Source organism: Sebastes fasciatus, chromosome 13 (genome assembly GCF_043250625.1).
Source record: "Sebastes fasciatus isolate fSebFas1 chromosome 13, fSebFas1.pri, whole genome shotgun sequence".
Lineage (NCBI taxonomy): Eukaryota > Metazoa > Chordata > Actinopteri > Perciformes > Sebastidae > Sebastes > Sebastes fasciatus.
The window spans coordinates 12,223,282-12,245,346 of record NC_133807.1 but is presented as its reverse complement, the minus strand read 5'-3'; the positions used below and the strand labels follow the sequence as shown (position 1 = coordinate 12,245,346).

The window sequence follows — 22,065 nt, the reverse complement described above, 5'->3', positions numbered from 1 at the left end:
GGCAGCTGAATCAGAGGAAAATAGGTGAAAATTGCTGTCACCATGGAGCCTCTCCAGGAGACAGATGCTCAAACCGGTACCTCTGAGCACTTGACGTCAAGCAGTGAATTCAATTTGAACGAAGGAGAAAAAAAAAGCGCTCACCTCCTACAGCCTCTCTTACTTCGTACTGTGTCCTCAGTTCCCTCATGGAGTTGAGCGTGGAAGGTGAAAGAAACATCCGGCCCCGGCTCCTCTACCCGTCTGCGCTCCCTTTCACTCTTCATCAGATAGTGGGAGTGACAGAGGACTTTGGCAGCCACGCTGACCTCTGTGAGCGGAGTGACTGTCAGTCTTTATGATCCAACCCCAGCGGTCAGACACAACTGTGAACGTAGCACACACACACACACCCTCCTCTTCTCTAATCCATCCGTATAAATCCAAACCAGACAGCTCTGTTCCATGTTTTCATTATGATTCCTAGGCTCATTTTTGATCTATTTCATTCATCTCTCCTCCTCTTATCTGCCCCCTCTTCCAATGCTGTTCTGTAAAAGCAATGCAGCACTCACTGATGTTTTGATGTGGAAATCAACCTGACCTTGAAATGGTGAATAAATATGTCAGATACACACTATAACTTGGATAATATTGCTTTGCAATACCATATGTATACCTCAAATTTCAGTGCCAACTATTTGAATCTGAGGTGGTGACCCCACAAGAGGGGGCTCTAAAGGTTAGGGTTATTTAATAACTGCAGTCATCTGCAATCACTTCACTGCAAAGGTTTGCTGTTTAACAGTTACTTTTATAAAATTATATTATATATTGTTAATATTTTTTCATACAATTGAACTGAACATTTTTAGGTTGGTTTGGTCAAGATTGTAAGCATACATTAAGTAGCTGAACATTTTAACCACTCATCCATTACGTTCAGCTCACTAAACTGTTCATGCATTGACATTACTTTGTATTTTACCACTTCTCCAATCTTTTTAGCTATTTCAACCGTTTTCCTATTACTTTTAGTTTCAGCTGTTTATGCATTACGTGTTTGGTATGTCACCATTTCTCCAATAGTTTTAGCAATTTGAACCATTTATCCATTACTTTTCCTATTATTTTCTAGCTAACCATAAATTGTTAATGCATTACCTTTATCTATTTCAACCATTTAGTTATTACTTTTGGTTAAGTATTTCAACCGTTTATGCATTAGGCTACTTTTTAGGTATTTCACCATTTCTCCTTTACTTTTAGCTATTAACCATTTAGCCATTACCTTTCTATATGTTTCAATAATAGCTATCCATTATCCACCTTTTATACTTTTAGCTATTTCACTTTTTGGGTATTTCACCATTTTAACCATAACTATTTGCACCATTTATCAATTACTTTTAGCTATCTACTTCAACTGTTTAACCATTACTTTTGGCTAACTATTTCAATTGTTTAGCTATTAGCTTTAACTAACTATTTAAATTTTTTAGCCATTGCTTTTAGCTCGCTATTTCAACAATTTATCCATTAATATTAGCTAACTATTTTGACCATTTAATCTATCCATTACTTTTAGTTGGCTACCTATCTATTTCAATATATATATATATTTATTTTTTCATATTAACCAATACAACGCTCCTCTACTCAGTCTTTCCACCTTCCCTGTAGCAGCGTCTGCAGAAGTGCCCCTGGTTGGGATTCACTCTGTCCTACTGTAAGCCATTGCAGCAGGAAACATTAAATCTTGGTTCATAACATGGAGCCAACTGCAGTTTAATTTAGGACAAAGAAAAACCTGAGCTAATGCACAAATATACACCCGATTATACTAAATGCCACTGTGATGCTTCAAATTTTGAAAATCTGCTTTCTCCTTTCATGACAATTGCATTTTTACACCTATTTCAACTTTTACCTAAGCTAAACCTGACATTTCGGTTTTCTATTTTTACATTGAAGCTGCTCTAGTTTCTTTAAGTCAAATTCTTCACAGTGTGACACCTTGTTCAGACACAGATTGACAGAATTGACGTGGTGCAACAGTTTCTAGACTCAAGAGAGTGCACCCATAACCCGTCATCTAAAGACAGTCTGGAGGAGTCGGAATGGGGTTATGCACTCAAACTGAAAAGGCGAGAGGAAGAAACGAGGGAGAGACAGAAATAGAGACGGAGATAGCTTGTGTGCATATGTGCCATAGAGAGATAATTGAGAATACATGTGAAAAAAAAGAGTTTGGTAAAATTGGGAAAGAAATCAGGGCAGAATATTGTGTATAATGAAACTGAAACACGGGGTTTCATCAGAGCAACGAAAATAACTTTCAGAAATAAGAAGAGCGTACTTGAAGCATTTTTTAAGTGTATTCATAATTCATATACATATTGACAGGTTTCTAATACAGCATGGTTTGATAGTGTAACTGTCTTCTCAGCTTGACTTCTTTTTTTTTTTTTTTTTTACAAGAATAACAATAAAAAATGATAAAGACAACACCATGTACGACTCACTTTTAAATTTTATGGCAATGCTTCTTTTGAATGGATTTTGCATCTCCCGATTAAATCGCTGCTGCTGTCGCTCAAGAATGAAACCATTCAGAAGTACTTGGTAAGGCTCGCTCCCCATTGGTCAGTACGGTTGGCCAATCACAGCCACTCATATGACATCCTCTCCAAAGTTTCCAGTTCCAAAAAAATTTTTTCATCGCTGTAACGACCTGTCAGTCAAACGTAAACTTCCTATGTAGAACGCAGTGCACCCAGTACACAGTTCCACGACGATGAAAACTCTTCAGCGTCCCGTTCATCTTCTTCCTGTCAGCACGGTTAAAGATGTCGGACACGCATTAGTCCATAGTGTTATCTCCTCCTCTTACAAGGCTCGGTCCTTCTCTTTGCACGTTACGAACATTTGTACTTGAAAAATAAGATTGTGTCCATCGGATTCTTCATGAATACTATCTGTACCGTAAAAACCCCAGTGATGAAAAATAAGAACACTTTTCAAAAGGACCAAAAATGGAATCAAAGACCCAGATATCGGCATTTTTTTTTGTTTTGTTTCTCACACACGCGCGCACGCACACACTCACACTCATTTCTCACTCATACACGTGACTTTTGAAAGGCAACAGATGTCCGTTCTCCAAGGCAATAATGTCTTTGTGGCAAACTCGACCCTGACATTCCAGACATCACTCTGGCTCCTCCCTCTCCAGGAATGAAAAAAAAATGAATCCAATTTCATGTGTTGACTGAATATAAAGTGAGATACATCCATTTCATTTTCATGAGTAAATACTGATGAGAATACAAAATAATAATGAGGACTAAAATAATAATTGTGGTCATCCTAATATCATAAAGACAAAATACTACTTGTGAGAGGATACAAAATTCTCCTTTTCTTTTCTGGGTGTGACACCCAACTTGCTCCCGATACGCCTCTTCAAAGAAACATAAAAAAACAAAACACCTAAAAAAAAAGAAAAAAGGTAAATGATAATACAGATGATGATAAACAGGTTGAGGGTGTTTGTGAAAAAATCAAAGTGAGCCTAGAGAGGAAGTTTGTTTCTTTTGTTCTCTACAGAAAAGTTCCTCCATCAGTCTCATTTTATTCCGCTTCGATCTCTGTAGTTTTTTTTTTCTTTTACTTGTAGCTCCGTTCCTCTATGTTGCATGTCCATGTTTTTTTCTTTTTCTGCTTTTAAGTAAAGAGCAATGATTCTCTTAGAAAAAAAAAAAAAAAAGGTTTCTTTTCTCCATTGTCTTAAAATGTAAATAATGCTGATTCCCGGTGAGAAATTGTACATTCCCTTTTGTTGTTCTCGGTCACAGATGCCAGTCCTGTCCTTTCACATTTCGGGCTGCTTCGCAAACAAAAGTCTCATTTGTCAGTCTTCTATTGTCCAAAGTAACCTTGGAAAGGGAACACAGACAACTTGAGGTTAGTATCATCACCAAGGGCCGACGCATTTTGATACAAAGAATGAAATGCTTTCCCAATAAGCACAGTTTCTTTAATGGAGACGACCTCTGCGAGAAGTCTTTTGAATTGGACCAATAGGCAGATAATCACAGGTTTTATTGCCAAACAGTCCTTTACTGATTATTTGAAACAATGGAAGACTCCACATTATTTAAATGTGTATGCACCCAAATCTCTCTTTTGTTTTTAATCCAATGAATTTGTATCTAGAATTACCACCTCGTGGTTGTATGCCTTTGTCAACCCGTCAAGTTGCAGTTTACATCCATGTCTGTTCAAACCATTATCACTACATCATTTTATCCTGTTAGACATTTGTGTGAAATTGTCATAATCATTAGTATATAAATTCGTGAGTTATGGCCAAAAATGTGTTTTGTAAGGTCTAATCAGTTCATACTTGAGTCCAAGTGAATGTGAAGTGAAATTTGAAGAAATTCCCTCCAGGCGTTTCTGATATATCACGTTCACTAGAATGGGACGGACGTACAGACATACGGATGGACAACCCGAACACTAGAGCTGTCAATCGATTCAAATATTAATTTATTCGCAAATTAATCACACATTTTTTATCTGTTCAAAATGTACCTTAAAGGGAGATTCATCAAGTATTTAATACTCTTATCAACATGGGAGTGGACAAATAATAAATCTATGTATATATTTATTATTGGAAATCAATTAACAACACAAAACAGTGACAAATATTGTCTAGAAACCCTCACAGGTACTGCATTTAGCATAAAAATATATGCTCAAATCATAACACAGCAAACTGCAGCCCAACAGGCAACAACAGCTGTCAGTGTGTCAGTGTGCTGACTTGACTATGACTTGCCCCAAACTGCATGTGATTATCATAAAGTGGGCATGTCTGTAAAGGGGAGACTCGTGGGTACCCATAGAACCCATTTTCATTCACATATCTTGAGGTCAGAGGTCAAGGGACCCCTTTGAAAATGACCATGACAGTTTTTCCTTGCGCAAGTTTGGAGCGTTATTTAACCTCCTTCGTGACAAGCTAGTATTACATAGTTGGTAACAATGGATTCCTTAGGTTTTCTAGTTTCATATGATATCAGTATCTTCACTCTAGCTTTAAAACGTACAGCGTTAAACGAATTTGCGCTAACGCATTGTTATAAGGTGAACTTTGACCTACCGAAAACAGAATGTCGTCCACGCAAAGGCATAAAATGTATTTCAATCGAAAATTTTCATTTCTAACAAATCAAAAGGAATATATTTGCGCAAAAAACATGATGAAGTAAAGAGGGAAAGTAGCAAAATCCTTAGCCTACCATCAGCATTCTGTAATCTAACTAAAAGAGAATGAAAAGGAGCTATGTGGTGTGTCTTTAGTTTCCATGAGGTTGGGGGCATTGAACCCGAGTGGACGATGTTCAAAGCTTCCATTGCTGAAGCTGCGGCGGTGAGCTGTGGTTTTAAGGTCTTAGGTGCCTCAAGGGGCGGCAATCCTCGAACACCGTGGTGGACACCGGTGGTCAGGGAAGCCGTCCGACTGAAGAAGGAGGCCTTCCGGGATATGTTATCTCGGAGGTCTCCGGAGGCAGTTGCAGGGTACCGACGGGCCCGAAGAGCAGCAGCCACTGCCGTGACGGAGGCAAAGCAGCGGGTGTGGGAGGAGTTCGGAGCAGCCATGGAGACGGACTTTCGGTCGGCACCAAAGTGCTTCTGGAAAACCATCCGGCACCTTAGGAGGGGGAAACGGGGAACCATCCAAGCTGTGTACAGTAAGGATGGGACACTGTTGACCTCAACTGAGGAGGTAATCGGGCGGTGGAAGGAGCACTTTGAGGAACTTCTGAATCCGACCAATACGCCCTCTATGGTAGAGGCAGAGCTGGAAGCTGATGGGGGACCATCATCAATTACCCTGGTGGAAGTCACTGAGGTAGTCAAACAACTCCACAGTGGCAAAGCCCCGGGGGTTGATGAGATCCGCCCAGAAATGCTGAAGGCTCTGGGTGGGGAGGGGCTGTCTTGGATGACACGTCTCTTCAACACCGCGTGGAAGTCGGTGACAGTGCCTAAGGAGTGGCAGACCGGGGTGGTGGTTCCCCTTTTCAAAAAGGGGGACCAGAGAGTGTGTGCCAATTACAGGGGTATCACACTGCTCAGCCTCCCTGGTAAAGTCTACTCCAAGGTGCTGGAAAGGAGGGTTCGGCCGATAGTCGAACCTCAGATCGAAGAGGAACAATGCGGATTCCGTCCTGGCCGTGGAACAACGGACCAGCTTTTCACTCTCGCAAGGATCCTGGAGGGGGCCTGGGAGTATGCCCATCCAGTCTACATGTGTTTTGTGGACTTGGAGAAGGCATATGACCGGGTCCCCCGGGAGATACTGTGGGGGGTGCTGCGGGAGTATGGGGTGAGGGGGGCACTTCTCAGGGCCATCCAATCCCTGTACGCCCAAAGCGAGAGCTGTGTTCGGATCCTCGGCAATAAGTCGGACTCGTTTCCGGTGGGGGTTGGCCTCCGCCAGGGCTGCGCTTTGTCACCAATCCTGTTCGTGATATTCATGGACAGGATATCGAGGCGTAGTCGGGTGGAGGAGGGTTTGCAGATCGGTGTGCTGAGGATCTCATCGCTGCTTTTTGCAGATGATGTGGTCCTGTTGGCATCATCGATCTGCGACCTCCAGCACTCACTGGATCGGTTCGCAGCCGAGTGTGACGCAGTCGGGATGAGAATCAGCACCTCTAAATCTGAGGCCATGGTTCTCAGCAGGAAACCGGTGGTTTGCCTACTCCGGGTAGGGAATGAGTCCTTACCCCAAGTGAAGGAGTTTAAGTATCTCGGGGTCTTGTTCGCGAGTGAGGGGACGATGGAACGTGAGATTGGTCGGAGAATCGGAGCAGCAGGGGCGGTATTGCATTCGCTTTACCGCACCGTTGTGACGAAAAGAGAGCTGAGCCGGAAGGCAAAGCTCTCGATCTACCGTTCAATCTTCGTTCCTACTCTCACCTATGGTCATGAGGGTTGGGTCATGACCGAAAGAACGAGGTCGCGGGTGCAAGCGGCCGAAATGGGTTTCCTCAGGAGGGTGGCTGGCGTCTCCCTTAGAGATAGGGTAAGAAGCTCAGTCATCCGTGAGGGACTCGGAGTAGAGTCCTTGCTCCTTTGCGTCGAAAGGAGCCAGTTGAGGTGGTTCGGGCATCTAGCACGGATGCCTCCTGGGCGCCTCCCTTGGGAGGTGTTCCAGGCACGACCAGCTGGGAGGAGACCACGGGGAAGACCCAGGACTAGATGGAGAGATTATATCTCTACTCTGGCCTGGGAACGCCTCGGGATCCCCCAGTCAGAGCTGGTTAATGTGGCCCGGGAAAGGGAAGTTTGGGGTCCCCTGCTGGAGCTGTTGCCCCCGCGACCCGATCCCGGATAAGCGGTTGAAGATGGATGGATGGATGGATATAAACAGCCCTGAGGCAACAAATCAGTGCTTGAAATGTCGCAAAAAAATAAATGCGAATTAGTCGGCTTGGCCATCTAACCCATGTACGAGAGAATAATGGAGAGAGGTCTTCAGGAATTAGTTTCAATTGTTCAGCTAGTATTGGCCATGTTTCATGCTGTCCGGAGACGAAGACAAGCATTTGCACATTATTGGAATATCTTGGAAGATGCCGGCAGCAGAAACAGCTGATGGGTCTCACATGACTGATTGATTAAATAATTGCTACGTCAGAATTTATTCCGCAAAAGGCATTTCCATAATCCATTTAGTGCATCAACGCTTTTACAACAACAATAATAATACGTGAATGGAAACACGGCTTGTGACGCGTGCTGATAACACACACAAACACATACAACAGAGTCTAAACTCACAGCTCCCAGACTCCGGTGTCTCTTCTTCTTCTGCGTTTCTCTCAGCCTCTCTCTGACTGCTCCAGGTACACTGACTTTGCTGGCCGGATGCTCTGGGTAAACTGAGTGAAGGAGAGATGAGAGAGAGAGAGAGAGAGAGAGAGAATTGCCAGAGTTAGAGGAAGAGATTGAAAGAAACTATGAAAGAACAGTGATTGGGTGGTGAGGAACTTGAGAGGATTTTCACTGAATCACACAAAACGAAGACCAACCTCTCCTTCTTTACCTTGTGCTTCGGACACCGCAGTGAGAAGTTATCTTCATTCAGAGAGCAATCTGGAAGGGGGACAGAGAGAGGGGTACACACAGAGCTCTTATGGTAAAAACAATTTAATTTAAGTAGTGCCTTCTATTTTTATGTTGCCATTACTGTTTTTATTACTGCTTCTATTTTCATGTTTAACTACACCTGCAAAATGTCATTGTACCCGAGTATAATGACATAAATCTGATTCTGGAATTTGTGATTTAAACGGCACAAACATCCATTACTGGGAAATTTCCATTAGCTCACTTTTTACAGTGTGCCTGTATTTAATGCATCCACTCACCTGCTTCAATAGCGCACAGGTAGTGGTAGCGAAGTGTACAGCCTTTACTGTAGCAGCCCAGGGTTGAGCCGACCATCTCACAGTACGAGCAGCACTGAGCGGAGACAGACAGAACAGCAGAGAGGAAATCAATAAACACATAACACTATTAATAATATACTGTAGAGCATTTGTTGTGTCTTTTTTTAACAGCAACACCAGAAATAAGTTATAAAGCTGAAATATCCCAGAACAAAACAGATACAGAGGACACTCACTGTTTCTCTGGCGCCATCTAGTGCCTCCTGCAGGCCGTACAGTCTCCCGTTGACGAGATACACTCCACTGGTCCACACTATGCAGCCTTCGTGGACCCACAGCTCCTCCGGGTCCATGGGCATCTGAGGCAGCTGGGCGAGTTGTGCCAAGGGTCCCAGGGAGTCCAGGGCGGGTGGAGGGGGCTGGAAGGGCAGGGACGCCTTACTGTTGGATGGCACCATCCTGGGGGAATCCTCGCTGGATTTGTGCCTCCTTTTAAAACGGGGGTGTGAGGTCAGCTTTCTGTGTTGAGGTCGCTGTTGAGCTTCGTCTGTCGGCGGCTGCGGCTGCTGCTGCTGCTGCTGCTGCTGCTGCTGATGATGATGCTGCTGCAGCTGCAGCTGTTGCTGGATTTGCGGCTGCTGCTTGTCAATCTCGAGGTCTGGCTCTCTCTTGAGCTTAGGAATAGGCCGGATATCTAGATTCATGTCCCAGGTTAGAGAGGTTGTTTTACTGGTGTAAGAGGAGGAGGACGAGGAGCAGGAGGAGGAAGAGGAGGCGGTGTTAATGAACTTGCCAGTCATGTGCATCATCATTTCCTCTCTACCAGCTGTGGGGGCAGTTCTGACTGTAGCGGGGAGAGGTATTGGGTTTGAATCTAGGCTGATGGCGTAGTCACTCTCAGCTGGGGGCTTGGTAAACTGAGCATCTTGTGTTTGTGTGTCTTGGATGGAGCCCAAAGCATTTGAGCTCATGTCTGGATTTGGTCCCGTTTTGTTTGTGCCTGCGGTCGCTTGACATTGTCGGACCTGGGGCTGGTTCTTGGGGAGCTTTGCGGCGTATTCAGCTGGAAAGAAAGGCCCGTAGAGATCCCCGAGGTGTTTGTAATTTGCCCATTTCTGACACAGGCAGCAGAGCAGGCGGCCGGAGTGATTGGTCTCTGTAATCACGGGGCCTGAAACAACATAGCCAGATGAAGGGAGCGCTTTTCCCGACTGTAGTGTAGTCTCCACCTCGTCTGTCTCCCTTTTCTCTGATTCTCTGTCTCGCTTAGATAACTGGGAGGAAAGAGCTGAGGTCAGGAGAGAATCAATTCCACTCCCGCCTGCTTTCCCTCCGACGGCACTACGCTCTCCTTTCATCTTCTCCTCCTCGGCGTTTACAATGGTGCACACTGCCCCAATCTCTGGCACTTTGTTCTCAACATGTATGTGCGGAACAAACGGGCCCTTTCTATTTGTATCCACAAATACTCTATTAGTGCCAGGGCTCCCTCCTGCCCCTAAAGGTGTATCTGGGTCGTCTTTGGCCAGCGGTGGTGCCGTTGGTGCTGCTCCCCTCCTTCTCCTCCTCTGTCGCCCTCTTGCTTCTAGTGACCCATCTTCAGCTTTCACACCTCTGCGTCTCCTTCGCACGGGTTTGACCTCGATCTCTGGCTGTGTGTCCTCGCTCTCGACATCCACTTTCACTATCTGTGTTAAAATGGGTGGGGTCAGTGGGGGAGTGCTTTTATTGTCCGTTAGAGGGGGTTCTGCAGGGGGTGGCGTGCTGCTGGTAGTCTGCTCCAACGGTGGGGTTGTGGCACCGCCTGTACCTGGAGTGGTTGGGGCTGAAGCAGTCGGAGTTGTGCTCTGACCCTGGGCTTGAGGCTGGCCCTGCCCCGGTGTTTGGGCTTGGCCCGCGGCCCGTTTTTGTTTATTCACACTCCCTACGGGCCTGCCCTTCTTCTTGCCAGATGGGAAATAGCCTTTGGGCACGGAACTGTCATGTAGCTTAGAATCTTGTGGCGACAAACTGGACCTACTGGAGGACATCTGATGTTGCCTATTCAGCATGTGTCCTTGACCCTGACTATGGTGGGGCGGGGTGGTTCCATAGTAGTCGCTGCCAGGATAATCATCAAATCCAATGCCAGATTCTTGAAGTTTCTGTCGAAGGAGGTTAGCAGCAGACTGCTCTCCTCTTCTTGTCTCGAGCTGCTGGTAAGTGTTGGTGAAATGTTGAATGTCTGACAGGGCGGATGAAGACGGCGGCGGGGAGCCCTGGACCGGGCGGGGAAGAGGTGGAGGAGGGGGTAAAGGTCCGAGCAAAGCGAAATCCTCCTTGTCACCGGATGCCGACGCCACTGCAGGTCCTAATCCAAAGTCAAAGTCTTGTTTTATGGTTTGGGACGTCTGATGGGGATCACACGGGTAGGCAGACGGTGGTAAAGGCCCAGTCTCATCAACTCCTCTGAAGGAAATCATGTCGTTTAATGAGTGACTTTCATCCATGTAACTATCATCCCCTCCTGCAACCCTAGGGAAATGTGCCAAGTCTTGGTCCTGTGAATCACTAAACGGTGGTATTTCAGAGTGAGAAAAGCCTGGGTAATGATTTGACTCATCATCAACATGGCCTGCTGGCTTTTTAATATTTGGCGTGATTTTCTGCACTATTGCCTCCAGTTTCAAACCTCGTCCTTTCCTGGGGGGCAAAGCCTTGGTGTTACCACTTGCTGGAGATAGAGGTTGTGTATAGGTACTATCTCCGGGCAGAGGGGAGGAGAGCCTGGGACATGGGATATCTGAACTGGATGAGTCATCTTCATTGTGATGGCTAGACTCGGACTGAGCTCCAGGGGAGTGATGGGAATTTGTGGCAGCCCTCTGCTGAGATGCATCCTGGAGTTGCCTTTTGGCGGGAATGGGAGAGATAAAAGAACGAACTCTCCGTCGCAATATCAGCGGATTTGTGTCTCCAGAACCCCCGGCTTTAGTCTGACGCTGCACCTGTGGCTGAGTGGAGTTCATGTCGGCGGGAGGCTTAGTGGAGCTGGGTGGAGGAGGCGGGCAGGGATGTTTGGCTTCCTCTGTGGCTCCTCTGGAGACCTCGGGTTCAGCAGCATTTTGGCCATGAGTCATTTGTGGAGGAACAGGGACGTGTGCAGCGACAGGAGCAGGAGGAGGGGGAGGAGGAGGAGGAGGTGGAGGAGGCGGTTGTGTTCTGTAAAAGGAGTCTCCTTCCAGGATTCTAGCGCTTTCTCTTCCAGAGTGTGTCGACTCCCACATTTTCAAATCAAAAAAGGCGCTTTGATGATGGAGCGAGGTTTTGGTCGGGTGTTGTTCACCGGGCATGTCAGTTTGTGACATTATCCTCGGTCTCTGCTCCGATTGGCTGACCTTGTGTCTTCCTGGAGAAGAACCAGGCTGCATCATCATCTCCTTTGACGGCCTGTTCATTGCTTTTACCCAGTCATTCATGTCATGGGGGTGATGAGGGGGGCCACGAGGGTGAGGGTACATTTGAAGCTTATTTGAGGATTGAGTCTGGGGGGACAGATTGTGGTACGGGTGGTGGGAGGGAAAATGGGGGTTACTGCGTGGCATCATATTCCCTTCTCTTGTATCTCCAAATCGATATCCAGGAAAACTGCTGCCACTGCCAGTTGATAAATCAACGCCATGGAGATAGGACTGATGCCTCGATGGTGAAGATAAAGGGTTAGAGCTCAGAGGATGAGAAGGCAAGGGTGTAATATCAACATTACCTCGCCTATAGGGGTCAGCATTCATCACAACAGATGAATGAACAGCCTTGGAATGATACTCCATATCAGCCTCATTAGCCCCACCACCGCCGTGATGATCAGTTTGTAAATGTGCAGCGTCTGAGCCGGCCTCTTTTGATGCCGTTTCCATTTTCACCACTTGTTTCTCTCCGATATCCTTTTTACTCAGATCATTGGCTGCTGCTGGAGAGGAAAATGGCTGTTGAATCACAGAGGCTCCACTCTGACTTTTCTCCCGCTCTCTCTCTCTGTCACTTTCCCTGTCCCTCTCTGGTGTGCTGCGTCGGTTTGGCGACACATCACAGATGACGGAGCGGCGCTCTGATGGGGCTAATATGGAGCCTGATGATTTTTGAGACTCAGTCGGACCGATGCTGCCCGTTAGCGGCTCTAGCTCCTGCAAAAGGAGCTCCTGCACAGCAGAGGACGGAGTGGACACGTTAGATAAGGCTTTTCTCTGTGGTAGAGAATAGTCAGCTAAGTTTATGTGTTTCGTTGGGGGCTGCTGAGACTCTGCAGCCTGTGTTAAATGGCTCTGAGACACACCCACTTCAGATTTCTCAGCATTTTGCAATATCTTAGTAATGGCCACTTCCGACTTCACATCTGTGGTAAAACCAGGCTCACTTCCATGCCTCTGGCTTGGATGTGGGTGCTTTCCAGAGCTACCCATTTGTCCAGAATGAGCCGAGGCCTCAGTTATGCCATACGGGTGTCTGCTTTGAAACTGTTGTTGAACTTGGAGATGGGCAGGAAACGCCTGCTCTGGTCTGCCATAACGTCTATCTAAATTGTAACCTTGAAGAACCTCTTGTAAAAGGCTTGGAAATTGCTGTGAATTATCCTCGTGACCTTTAGCTCCTTGCCCTCTCTTTACCAAAGCCTCTGCTACAGAGCCAACATCTTTTGGATGCACAGGGACATAACCAGCTTGTGATTGTTGGTACCCTAAATATCTGGAATTTGATTCCATCACGCCCGCTGGGCCAGCCCTCCCTCTGTTTTTCATTGACAAATCTGAGCCATATGTTGATTCTGGGTAGCCATATTTATGTGGTCCAGACTGGGGAGGATTTTGAGGCCGTCCAAAATTTGATTTCTGGTGAAGGGAGGAATATATACTCAGATCTACACCTTCCTCCCCATTATGGCTGCTCGACTCTCTTAAGAACGAGTGTTTCTCTTCTATACAGTTGCCTTGGGGATGCTTGCTTTTTTCAGCGTGACTTCCATCAGACCGAGCTGAAACAATAACACCAACACTACTGGCACTCTGGTGTTCCTCTGACGTGTGCTTTTCTCCCCTCTCGTTATTGTGTAATCTGGATGCAGTGTGCAGCCTGTTTTCTTTGTCCTGACAATTTTGTGAATTGACTTCTCCACCTCGCTGCATTTGGCTACTGCCTTTCCCCATTCTGTCAACTGGGCCTTCATTTTCATTTTTGATGACTTCATTTTTTATTTCTGTCGCCCTCCTATGGCCGCCTCTGTGGTCATTATATGTTAGACCCGGCTCCAAGACACAATTTGGCTGTGGAGGAGGAATACTGGAGGAGGTGGATGAGGGGGATGAGGAAACTGGAGGTGTTGAATGTGAAGTACGGCCAAAGGATGGAGATGATGATGAAGAGGGAACGTGAGTTTTTGTTTCAGAAACATTTGGTTCTTTTGATGGTGAATCGGAGGCGACTGTCTTAACAGCTGATGTTTGCCCAGTCTGTGTTTGACTCTGAGAGGGAGGGTGGTAGCCAGTTGGTTCAGATCCACTGCTCGCGCCGCTCATCTGCCTCACTCTCCCATGTTCCCCCTCAGAAAACTGCTCCTCGCGCTCCACCTTGGTCCCTGATGAGCCTCCAACTGACATCAACGAGGAGTCTTCATCAGCGCCAGCATCTAAGCTGGCACCATCACCTATCCCCAGTGCACTTCCATCTTTAACAGTGCTAGTGCTCGAGGCTGCGCTTGCATTTCGACTCCTTGGTTGTGATGGGGGCACGCCGTGCGTTGCCTGTTGCATCTGCCCCACGTCTTTCCCCTTCTTCTGTGAAAGCACTGAGTCGGTGAGGAGCATGTGTTGAACTGTGTTTGGTAAATTGGCTACTTGTGAGCTCAAGGCATTGAGACTATTCAGGCCAGCATCCTGCATTTTGTCAAGTGGAGAGGATGAATAAATAGAGGAGCCTTCCTCTCGGGATCCCATTCCCGTGCCTAGACCCAATTTGTTGCGGCCTGTTGGAGGAAGACTGCTCCCTCCGACTGCACTCATGCTGTGAGCTTTGTGACTGCCACTGCTACCACAACTACTGATGCTGCTATTTGAGTTGGGCGTGGGACTTAACTGTGGCATGGTCTGCAGTAATCTACCTTGACCATGACTGCTACGGGGGTTTGATGTAGGAGGATGTGAGGGACCGTGACCTGAGGGGTTTCCATGTACCTCTGAGACGCCCATCAAAGGGGAAGGAGAGGAGCTACAACTGGGGGAATGCACTGCAGAGGCAGCTGGCGAGGGGTTGGATATCGGGCTAAAGTTTTGGTTAATTTGGGTTTGTTGCGCATTGGGATGCATCGGGGATTTGGCTATTTCTTGAGATGCTGCTTGAGGTATACTGGGATTGGAGGCTTGGTGATGTTTAGCATATACAGAGCCTGGAGACGGGCCCTGGTGCTGCATCTTGAGAGAGTTGTCATAACCTACCCCTAAATTGTGCTGCGAGTTGCGATGCTGTAGTGTGGCTTGCTTGTGGAGTGAAAGTGTCTGTGGGGAATATCCGGGATAATTCGAAGCGTGGTAACTCTGTTGAACATTCTCCATTGGCCCCACATTGTTAGCAGCAACTGAACTGGAGATTGAGTTTGAAACGGAGTTGACACTGGGAGAACTGTTGACTTTGGGATCGAACCCCGCGCTAGCAGCCCCGTCGAGATATCTCTGCGGAGGGGGGCTGTACATTCCTGACGACCCCGTGGATGCTCCACCCTGCGGGGAGTAGTGTGGGTACTGAGGGGTCATTCTGTGCCCGGAGTGTGGATAGCTCCTATGCTGTTGTCCATGGTGGACAGCCGGGAAGGTTTGTCCAAGCTGGCGGTGCTGCATCTGAGAACCCGGCACTGACTGCATTGCAGCATTCTGACTCATATTGTACTGATGAGAAGGAGAGAACGCTCCGGCACCAGCACCTCCACCTGATCCGGCACTGGAGCCATAGTCTACTGGATATGGTGACATCAGGCCAGATGCTGGTGCGGAGCCAGATCCTGCGTGCCGGTACTGGTGAGGTATATGTCCATCGATGTTAGGGTACCCAAATCCTGCCCCATAAGCCATGCCCCCTCTTCTGTGCCTGTCCTTTCCACCCATTGAAAAATAATAATCCATGGCGTCCTTCCTGTAAGGGTTGTTAGCGTTGGCGCTGTGAATGTTACCCTGTGTTGGCGGCGCCTCCACAGCCCCTCTGTTTCTCGCACTGTAAGCAAGTATGTGGCTGGCCTGACTGGGGTGGTGATGGCCTCTGTGCAGGCTCTGCTGTTGCATCCCAGCATAATCATCTGTCATCCTCGGGGAGATCTGGGGGTCCGCTGGCTGAGGGGGATACGGAGTTCCCCCTCCAGCCCTCCCACTGAACCCCGGGGGGAGGGAAGGGGGAACTGGGCTGTTCGAAAAATTCTGCATTGTTTTCCCAAATTTGGATTAAAAACTGAAAAAGCTGTCAGCGTCTATACCAGGGAATGCTTCTGATCAGAAACTGGAAGGCTTACGGCAGTAACCATAAATGACAAAGCAAAGAGAGTCTATGGCCTGGCAGTAAAACAAGCAAATGCTTTGAAAAACCAAAAGAGTTCAAGCTGAGGAATATATATCGCAGATGTTATAATCACTTGTTTTTGTAGCAGAAAGCGGGTAGGGAGGTTGAACAGACGATGATTTTATATATATATATATATGAAAAGGCCAAATGGTAAAAGTCTTCAATGTGATGATGGTGTGGTTGTTTTCACTTTTTTTCAAAAATAAAAAAAGGTTCACTTTACAGCTGGGTCTTAAAAAATGGAATTTTCCACAACAAATAAACGAATGTAGTGAAGCAGGTTTCTACTGCAGAAAAATACAAGATTAAAACTGTGCAGTCATTCCCATGAAGCTGAAGCAGTTTGGCACTGAGCAGGCAATGACACACCACCATGTGAGATGTTGAACCTCAAATGTCTTTACATGTATACGCTCCGCTATATTAACAACAGCTCAAGCAAACAGAGCTATGTTAGGATTGAATTGTGGTCCAATAGCATCTTCAAAATAAAAAACAACTCAATAGAACCATTGAGAATGTGTTGCGTCACGACAATCCTTCAGTTCATCAATATGTTTGCCAGGATCTGACTCACACCTGTGTGAGACCAAAGCTGCAGTAAGTTGAATCAAGAGGTCTGAGTACCGACCCTCACTAAACACTCCCAGAGGCAAACACTCCATTGATATTCTCTTCAGCTCTTGGATGCAGAGTGTGATATTTTTTGAGATGTTCTTTGTCTTGGTCATTCCCTTTCAAATACTGTTTACTTTTAGTTGTTTTTTTTGCTATGGTATGCATTCATTCGGACTGTAGAAGTCTTTGGTCCCTATTTAGTAAGTGTTCTTTCCTCTGTGTTCAGATTCTTCTTGGTGGCTCTCCTGTATCTTCAGCGTGTTGCTGTCTTACCTTTGTTTCTTCCTGTCAACCATCATTTAATTCTACCTAGTTCCATGGCAACAATTTTCCAAAAGGAGGGTAATCCATTTATTCCACTTCAAGTTCCATCAATTCAAGCTCCTGTTTTCTCTTCAGTATTTCCATGCAGATAAGTTCATTTTCCAGGAGCTGCTGACCAGAATCCTTCGCAACTCTGCAAAAACAAAAGATGAATCAAAAAAAGTTAGCACGCAAAAATGAAAAAGGTACAATTTATTTACTATTCCTTGTGCTATAGCTGTGTTGTTGTACAACTAAAAAGCCCCTTCGGCTTAGTTTAATATTCTGTTTAAGTATTTTTATTTAACAATTCAGTTGTAAATTACAACATATTTATCAATGCAACTACAAAAATAATGAAATTAGTTTTAAGCCTCTGCACTGAAAAGGCTCAGTGCTGATCTATGATGATAAATTACAGATTACATCATCATCTCCCATAAGTGGACTTATTTTTACCACTAAATTCACACAGGTCCATCACAAATATACCCATCAAACCAACAATATTAACTTCCTTGTTGCACGCACTTGTCCGTTCAGCTTAAAAAGGCTTGCTGGCCTCATATCACACCCCTGTTTTAATATGCACTGGGAGTACAGCCTTTTTACTGTGGTTGGAGCTTTAACAATACATGCCTAAGCTGTCTCTCCTGACTGATAACAAACAGGGTTGGTGGATAGAAAAGTGGGTTAGCGGCAGCATGCAATTAAGGCAACAAACAGACAAGGTCACAAACACGACTTCACATGTAAACAAACAACCCAGCGGAGCCAAGACAGAAGCTCCCACCTCTTTAAAATGAGACTGAATACCATTAACGTTAGTGTATTTAACTTGTTTTAACAGGCTTTAATGGTTATGGGTGATAATTAAAAGGCATGACGCCATCTTTATGAGGTCGGTGCCCATAATTGCCATGTGTGACACAAGCCTCTTTTGTACACTGTAAAATGGCTAATGGCCTTAACACATAACTTTAGTTGACTTTTGTTACCAGACAATAACAAGCCCCTACTGTTTATATGAGTGCAACTATTAGTCTATGGGTAAACTAGTGTTAATTGTGAACCTATCTTCACTGATGTAATGCTTTGTCACCACAGAGAGAGTGGTGAGCAGTTGAATGACCATGGGGGAAAAAAACAGGACCAGGAGGTCTACATAAACAAACTACAGTCATATCTTGTACATCTCAACATGTAAATCCAGAGGACAGATGGTAATTTTGTAATGGGTTATGTATGAATAATTGTGATGTGTTTTGTTTTTTGTCTGATGGGTCTTACTTGTCTGTCTGTCTATGGTAACAGCAGGTCTATTGTATGTGTATGTTTTCTCAAACTGAGCTGCCTATGGATGCAAAATGATTTTCAGTGCAAACGGACAGTAAAGTTGTATCGTATCTATTTTGAGTCAAACATACAATGCATATAGCTCTATGTTCAAATGTCACAACTAAAGGGATCACAGCTAGTGGGTTGATGCAGTGTCAAATTGTAAAAAGTTAGAAATACATAGCTCTCCAGTCTCTTTTGTACACTGTAAAATGGCTAATACAATGGCCCTAACACAACTTTAGGTGACTTTTGTTACCAGACAATAACAAGCCCTCACTGTTTATGAGTGCAACTATTAGTCTATGGGTAACTAGTGTTAATTGTCTTAATTAATCTTCAGTAATGTAATGCTTTTTCACCACAGAGAGAGTGATGAGCAGTTGAATGACCATGGGAATAAAAACAGGACCAGGAGGGCTACATAAAGTCATATCTTGTACATCTATTTTGCGTCAAACATACTATGCATATAGCTCTATGTTTCAAGTGTCACAACTAAAGGGTTAGTGGGTGATGCAGTGTCAAATTGTAAAAAGTTGGAAAGACATTATAGCTCTCCACGAGCCTCTTTTGTACACTGTGAAATGGCTAATGGCCCTAACACAACTTTAGGTGACTTTTGTTTTATGAGTGCAACTATTAGTCTATGGGAGACTAGTGTTAATTGTCTTAATTAATCTTCACTAATGTAATGCTTTTTCACCACAGAGAGTGATGAGCAGTTGAATAACCATGGGGAAAAAACAGGACCTCCTGGCTACATAAACAAACTATAGTCATATCTTATATATATCTATTTTGAGTCAAACTATACTGCATATAGCTCCATGTTCAAGTGTCACAGCTAAAGGGTTAGTGGGTGATGCAGTGTGAAATTGTAAAAAGTTGGAAAGACATTACAGCTCTCCATCCACTCTCTATTAGCTAATGATTACTAATAATTAATCACAGCAGCTCACTGAGCACGACCAGGCAGCAGCAACACTCACAATACAACCAGTGCAGCATTAATAATACAAACCTGGCTCAATGCAGTCAGTCTGTCAAGCAACTCAATCAAACTGCATTAATTGTGGAAGAAGAGCAGCATACGCATTTTGCTCTGTTTTGCAGATGATGAAAACCAGCTCAGTTCTGCTCTCACACTGTCATCAACACAGTACCTTTAGCAGCTACATTAGCTACCAGCAAGGTATACGCATTACAATTAGCTTTGTAGTGCTGCCTCAGTGAGAGGGTTAGCATTAGCTAAAACAACCTCACCAATTAAACATGCGATGCAGCCGCATATGCTGCTAGCTGCAGCTACTAGTTAGCATCCTAGCAAGCACGCGAGCTAATGTATCACGAGCAGCAGAGAGTAGTTAGAGCAGGCTAGAAAGGCAAGCTAGAGAAAGAGAGGTGATTAGGTGCAGATGTTTCCTCCTCCTCTGTGAGTAAAAGGGTTAGCTAGCATAAATAAGAGAGCTGCTGCTGCTGCATCAAGAAAAATGCTCATCACGCAGGCTTTTCTTGGATAAACAGAGTCAAGGAGAGGCAAGTCCAGTCAGCTAGCTAACTCACATACATACCTTTGAACACGGAGCAATACAAGGCCCCAGCTCCGGAGAGTGAAAGGGCTGTTTTCTGTGTCACTGTGGCAGGAAACCCCCAGCCAGCCAGCCAGCTACCTCGAGTATACGACTGCTCCGCCGCTTTTTCCCCCTCAACCCTCCACCCTCTTTGAGTCTCCAGACACAGCCCCGGACCAGCGGCGACCAGCGGCGGCGGAGTCGGGTCGGGGGGCCCCGGTCACGACGCTCAGATCCCCGCGGGCCTTTTCTTCAGATTGCCCCTTTTCTTTTTCTTCCTTTTGTCCTCACCTCCACAAAAAATGATGATGAGAGCAGAGCACAATCCGGGGGTGCCTGTGTAGGTCCCGTATCCACAGTGAAGGTCCATACACCACCCACCCCCTCCTCCCTCTCTTTCTCTCTCTCTCTCTGTTTCTCTCCCTCTTTCACACACCACCTATCTCTATCTATCTCCAACTAAAACATCTCTCACAAGCCTCCAAGCCAACACACGAAGGAGCTCAAAACGTCACTGAATTGTATTTTTTTGCATGCTTTTCATCAGCAGCTCGACCCATTCGTTTTCCTACTGTTTTTTTTCTTTTTTTCTTCTTGCAACAGAAAGACCGCCTTGAAAATGCATACACACTCATATTCCTGCACCCCCCCTCCTCCCTCATCCCTCTCCATCACATCCCTCCACCTCCTCCCTCTCTGGGAGCCTTTTGCTATTCTTCCACTGCTTTTCTACCATATAAAATCATAACATTATAGTTATATTTTACATGCAAAATGCTTTTTTTTTGCAAATGCATGTCTGGGCTCAGGGGTTTGATCACAAGCTCCTTTGTTCTTCTAGTGAAAATGAATTAGGGGTATAGCCTAATGAAGGCACCATCAGGGTACAAAGGCAATATGGAGAGGAGACTGGAGTGGAATGGTAGGTTATATGTCTGAAAATGAATTAGGGTATATAGCCTAATGAAGGTACCATCAGGGTACAAAGGCAATATGGAGAGAGGAGACTGGAGTGGAATGGTAGGTTATATGTCTGAAAATGAATTAGGGTATATCCTAATGAAGGCACCATCAGGGTACAAAGGCAATATGGAGAGAGGAGACTGGAGTGGAATGGTAGGTTATGTATGAAAATGAATTAGGGTATATAGCCTAATGAAGGTACCATCAGGGTACAAAGGCAATATGGAGAGAGGAGACTGGAGTGGAATGGTAGGTTATATGTCTGAAAATGAATTAGGGTATATCCTAATGAAGGCACCATCATGGTACAAAGGCAATATGGAGAGAGGAGACTGGAGTTGAATGGTAGGTTATGTATGAAAATGAATTAGGGTATATAGCCTAATGAAGGTACCATCATGGTACAAAGGCAATATGGAGAGAGGAGACTGAAGTGGAATGGTAGGGTTATGTCTGAAAATGAATAAGTCAATAACAGATAAAAGGACAATTTGTGAGCAAATAAATAGGTACGGCTGCATTAGAGAGGAAGATTGCAGTGCAATGGATGAAGCAGTTTATTGTGGTCTCTTATAGTGCTGAGACCCCTTTTGTACACACTGTGCAGCTATATTGTTATTTTCCCACAAAGAAAAAGCCACTTAAATCATTACCATAATACTCAGCCATTGGTTAATGTTTGACTCGACACGCTCGGAACATCATCATGGCCAGAACGACAATGGAGGTGCTACAAACAGAATCCCTTCCCCATTAAATTTATTGTGTTGTCTCTGCCTGAGCTTATCTGCTCTCACACAGGGGCCAGCGAGTGCTGCGCAGACCCACTCGCACACTCTCCTACCATCATAATGATGTGCCCTATGCCCCCCCATCCATGGTGCTGCACTTTTAATGTACTGCAGTGTGTCATACATGCACGCACAGGCGCTCACACACACACGCTTAAGCACAACATATGTTGTATGTACATACAAAGCACAAAAATGCAGTCACAAGCACACAAATCCGTCAATCCTGCCAATCAACAAGAGCAAAATTCTGTTTCTAAACAACAGTTCAATACATTTCAGTCCCTCGCAGATACACGTCTATTTCTATCATAGTTGCCATAGCAACTGCATCACAGAGCCTTAACTGTGGATAATTTTTAGGCGACGTATCTACACTTGCTTTTTACATGTGTGATTTCAGTTCATGCGGACGCTCTTGTTTGTAAATCTTTGAATCGCTCGCAAGCG

At 45.3% G+C, this 22,065-nt stretch overlaps 1 protein-coding gene across 2 annotated transcripts; it reads right to left on the bottom strand.

Annotated features, from left to right (window-relative positions):
• Window positions 1–2,335: 2,335 nt before the first annotated feature.
• On the bottom strand, window positions 2,336–20,443 carry tcf20 (transcription factor 20). Of its 2 annotated transcripts, none has more exons than XM_074655510.1 (6): window positions 19,862–20,443; window positions 8,690–17,103; window positions 8,433–8,526; window positions 8,094–8,157; window positions 7,843–7,943; window positions 2,336–3,917 (listed from the first exon to the last, which is right to left on the bottom strand). In XM_074655510.1, exons 2-6 carry the CDS (start codon window positions 15,890–15,892, stop codon window positions 3,901–3,903), a joined length of 7,479 nt encoding a protein of 2,492 aa, XP_074511611.1. In that variant the 5' UTR covers window positions 15,893–17,103; window positions 19,862–20,443; the 3' UTR covers window positions 2,336–3,900. The 2 variants fall into 2 exon arrangements, with proteins under 2 accessions (XP_074511611.1, XP_074511612.1); XM_074655511.1 differs by having other exon boundaries at window positions 8,108–8,157; window positions 19,862–20,442.
• Window positions 20,444–22,065: the final 1,622 nt, after the last annotated feature.

What these genes read in the sequence shown, in the direction of transcription:
- tcf20 (XM_074655510.1), bottom strand. Translation starts at nt 15,892, where the DNA reads ATGCAGAATTTTTCGAACAGCCCAGTTCCCCCTTCCCTCCCCCCGGGG. An exon ending in CCTGTGCGCTATTGAAGCAG is followed by an intron (nt 8,158 to 8,432) that starts GTGAGTGGATGC and finishes TCCCCCTTCCAG; the next exon opens with ATTGCTCTCTGAATGAAGAT. An exon ending in CACAAGGTAAAGAAGGAGAG is followed by an intron (nt 7,944 to 8,093) that starts GTTGGTCTTCGT and finishes TCCTTCACTCAG; the next exon opens with TTTACCCAGAGCATCCGGCC.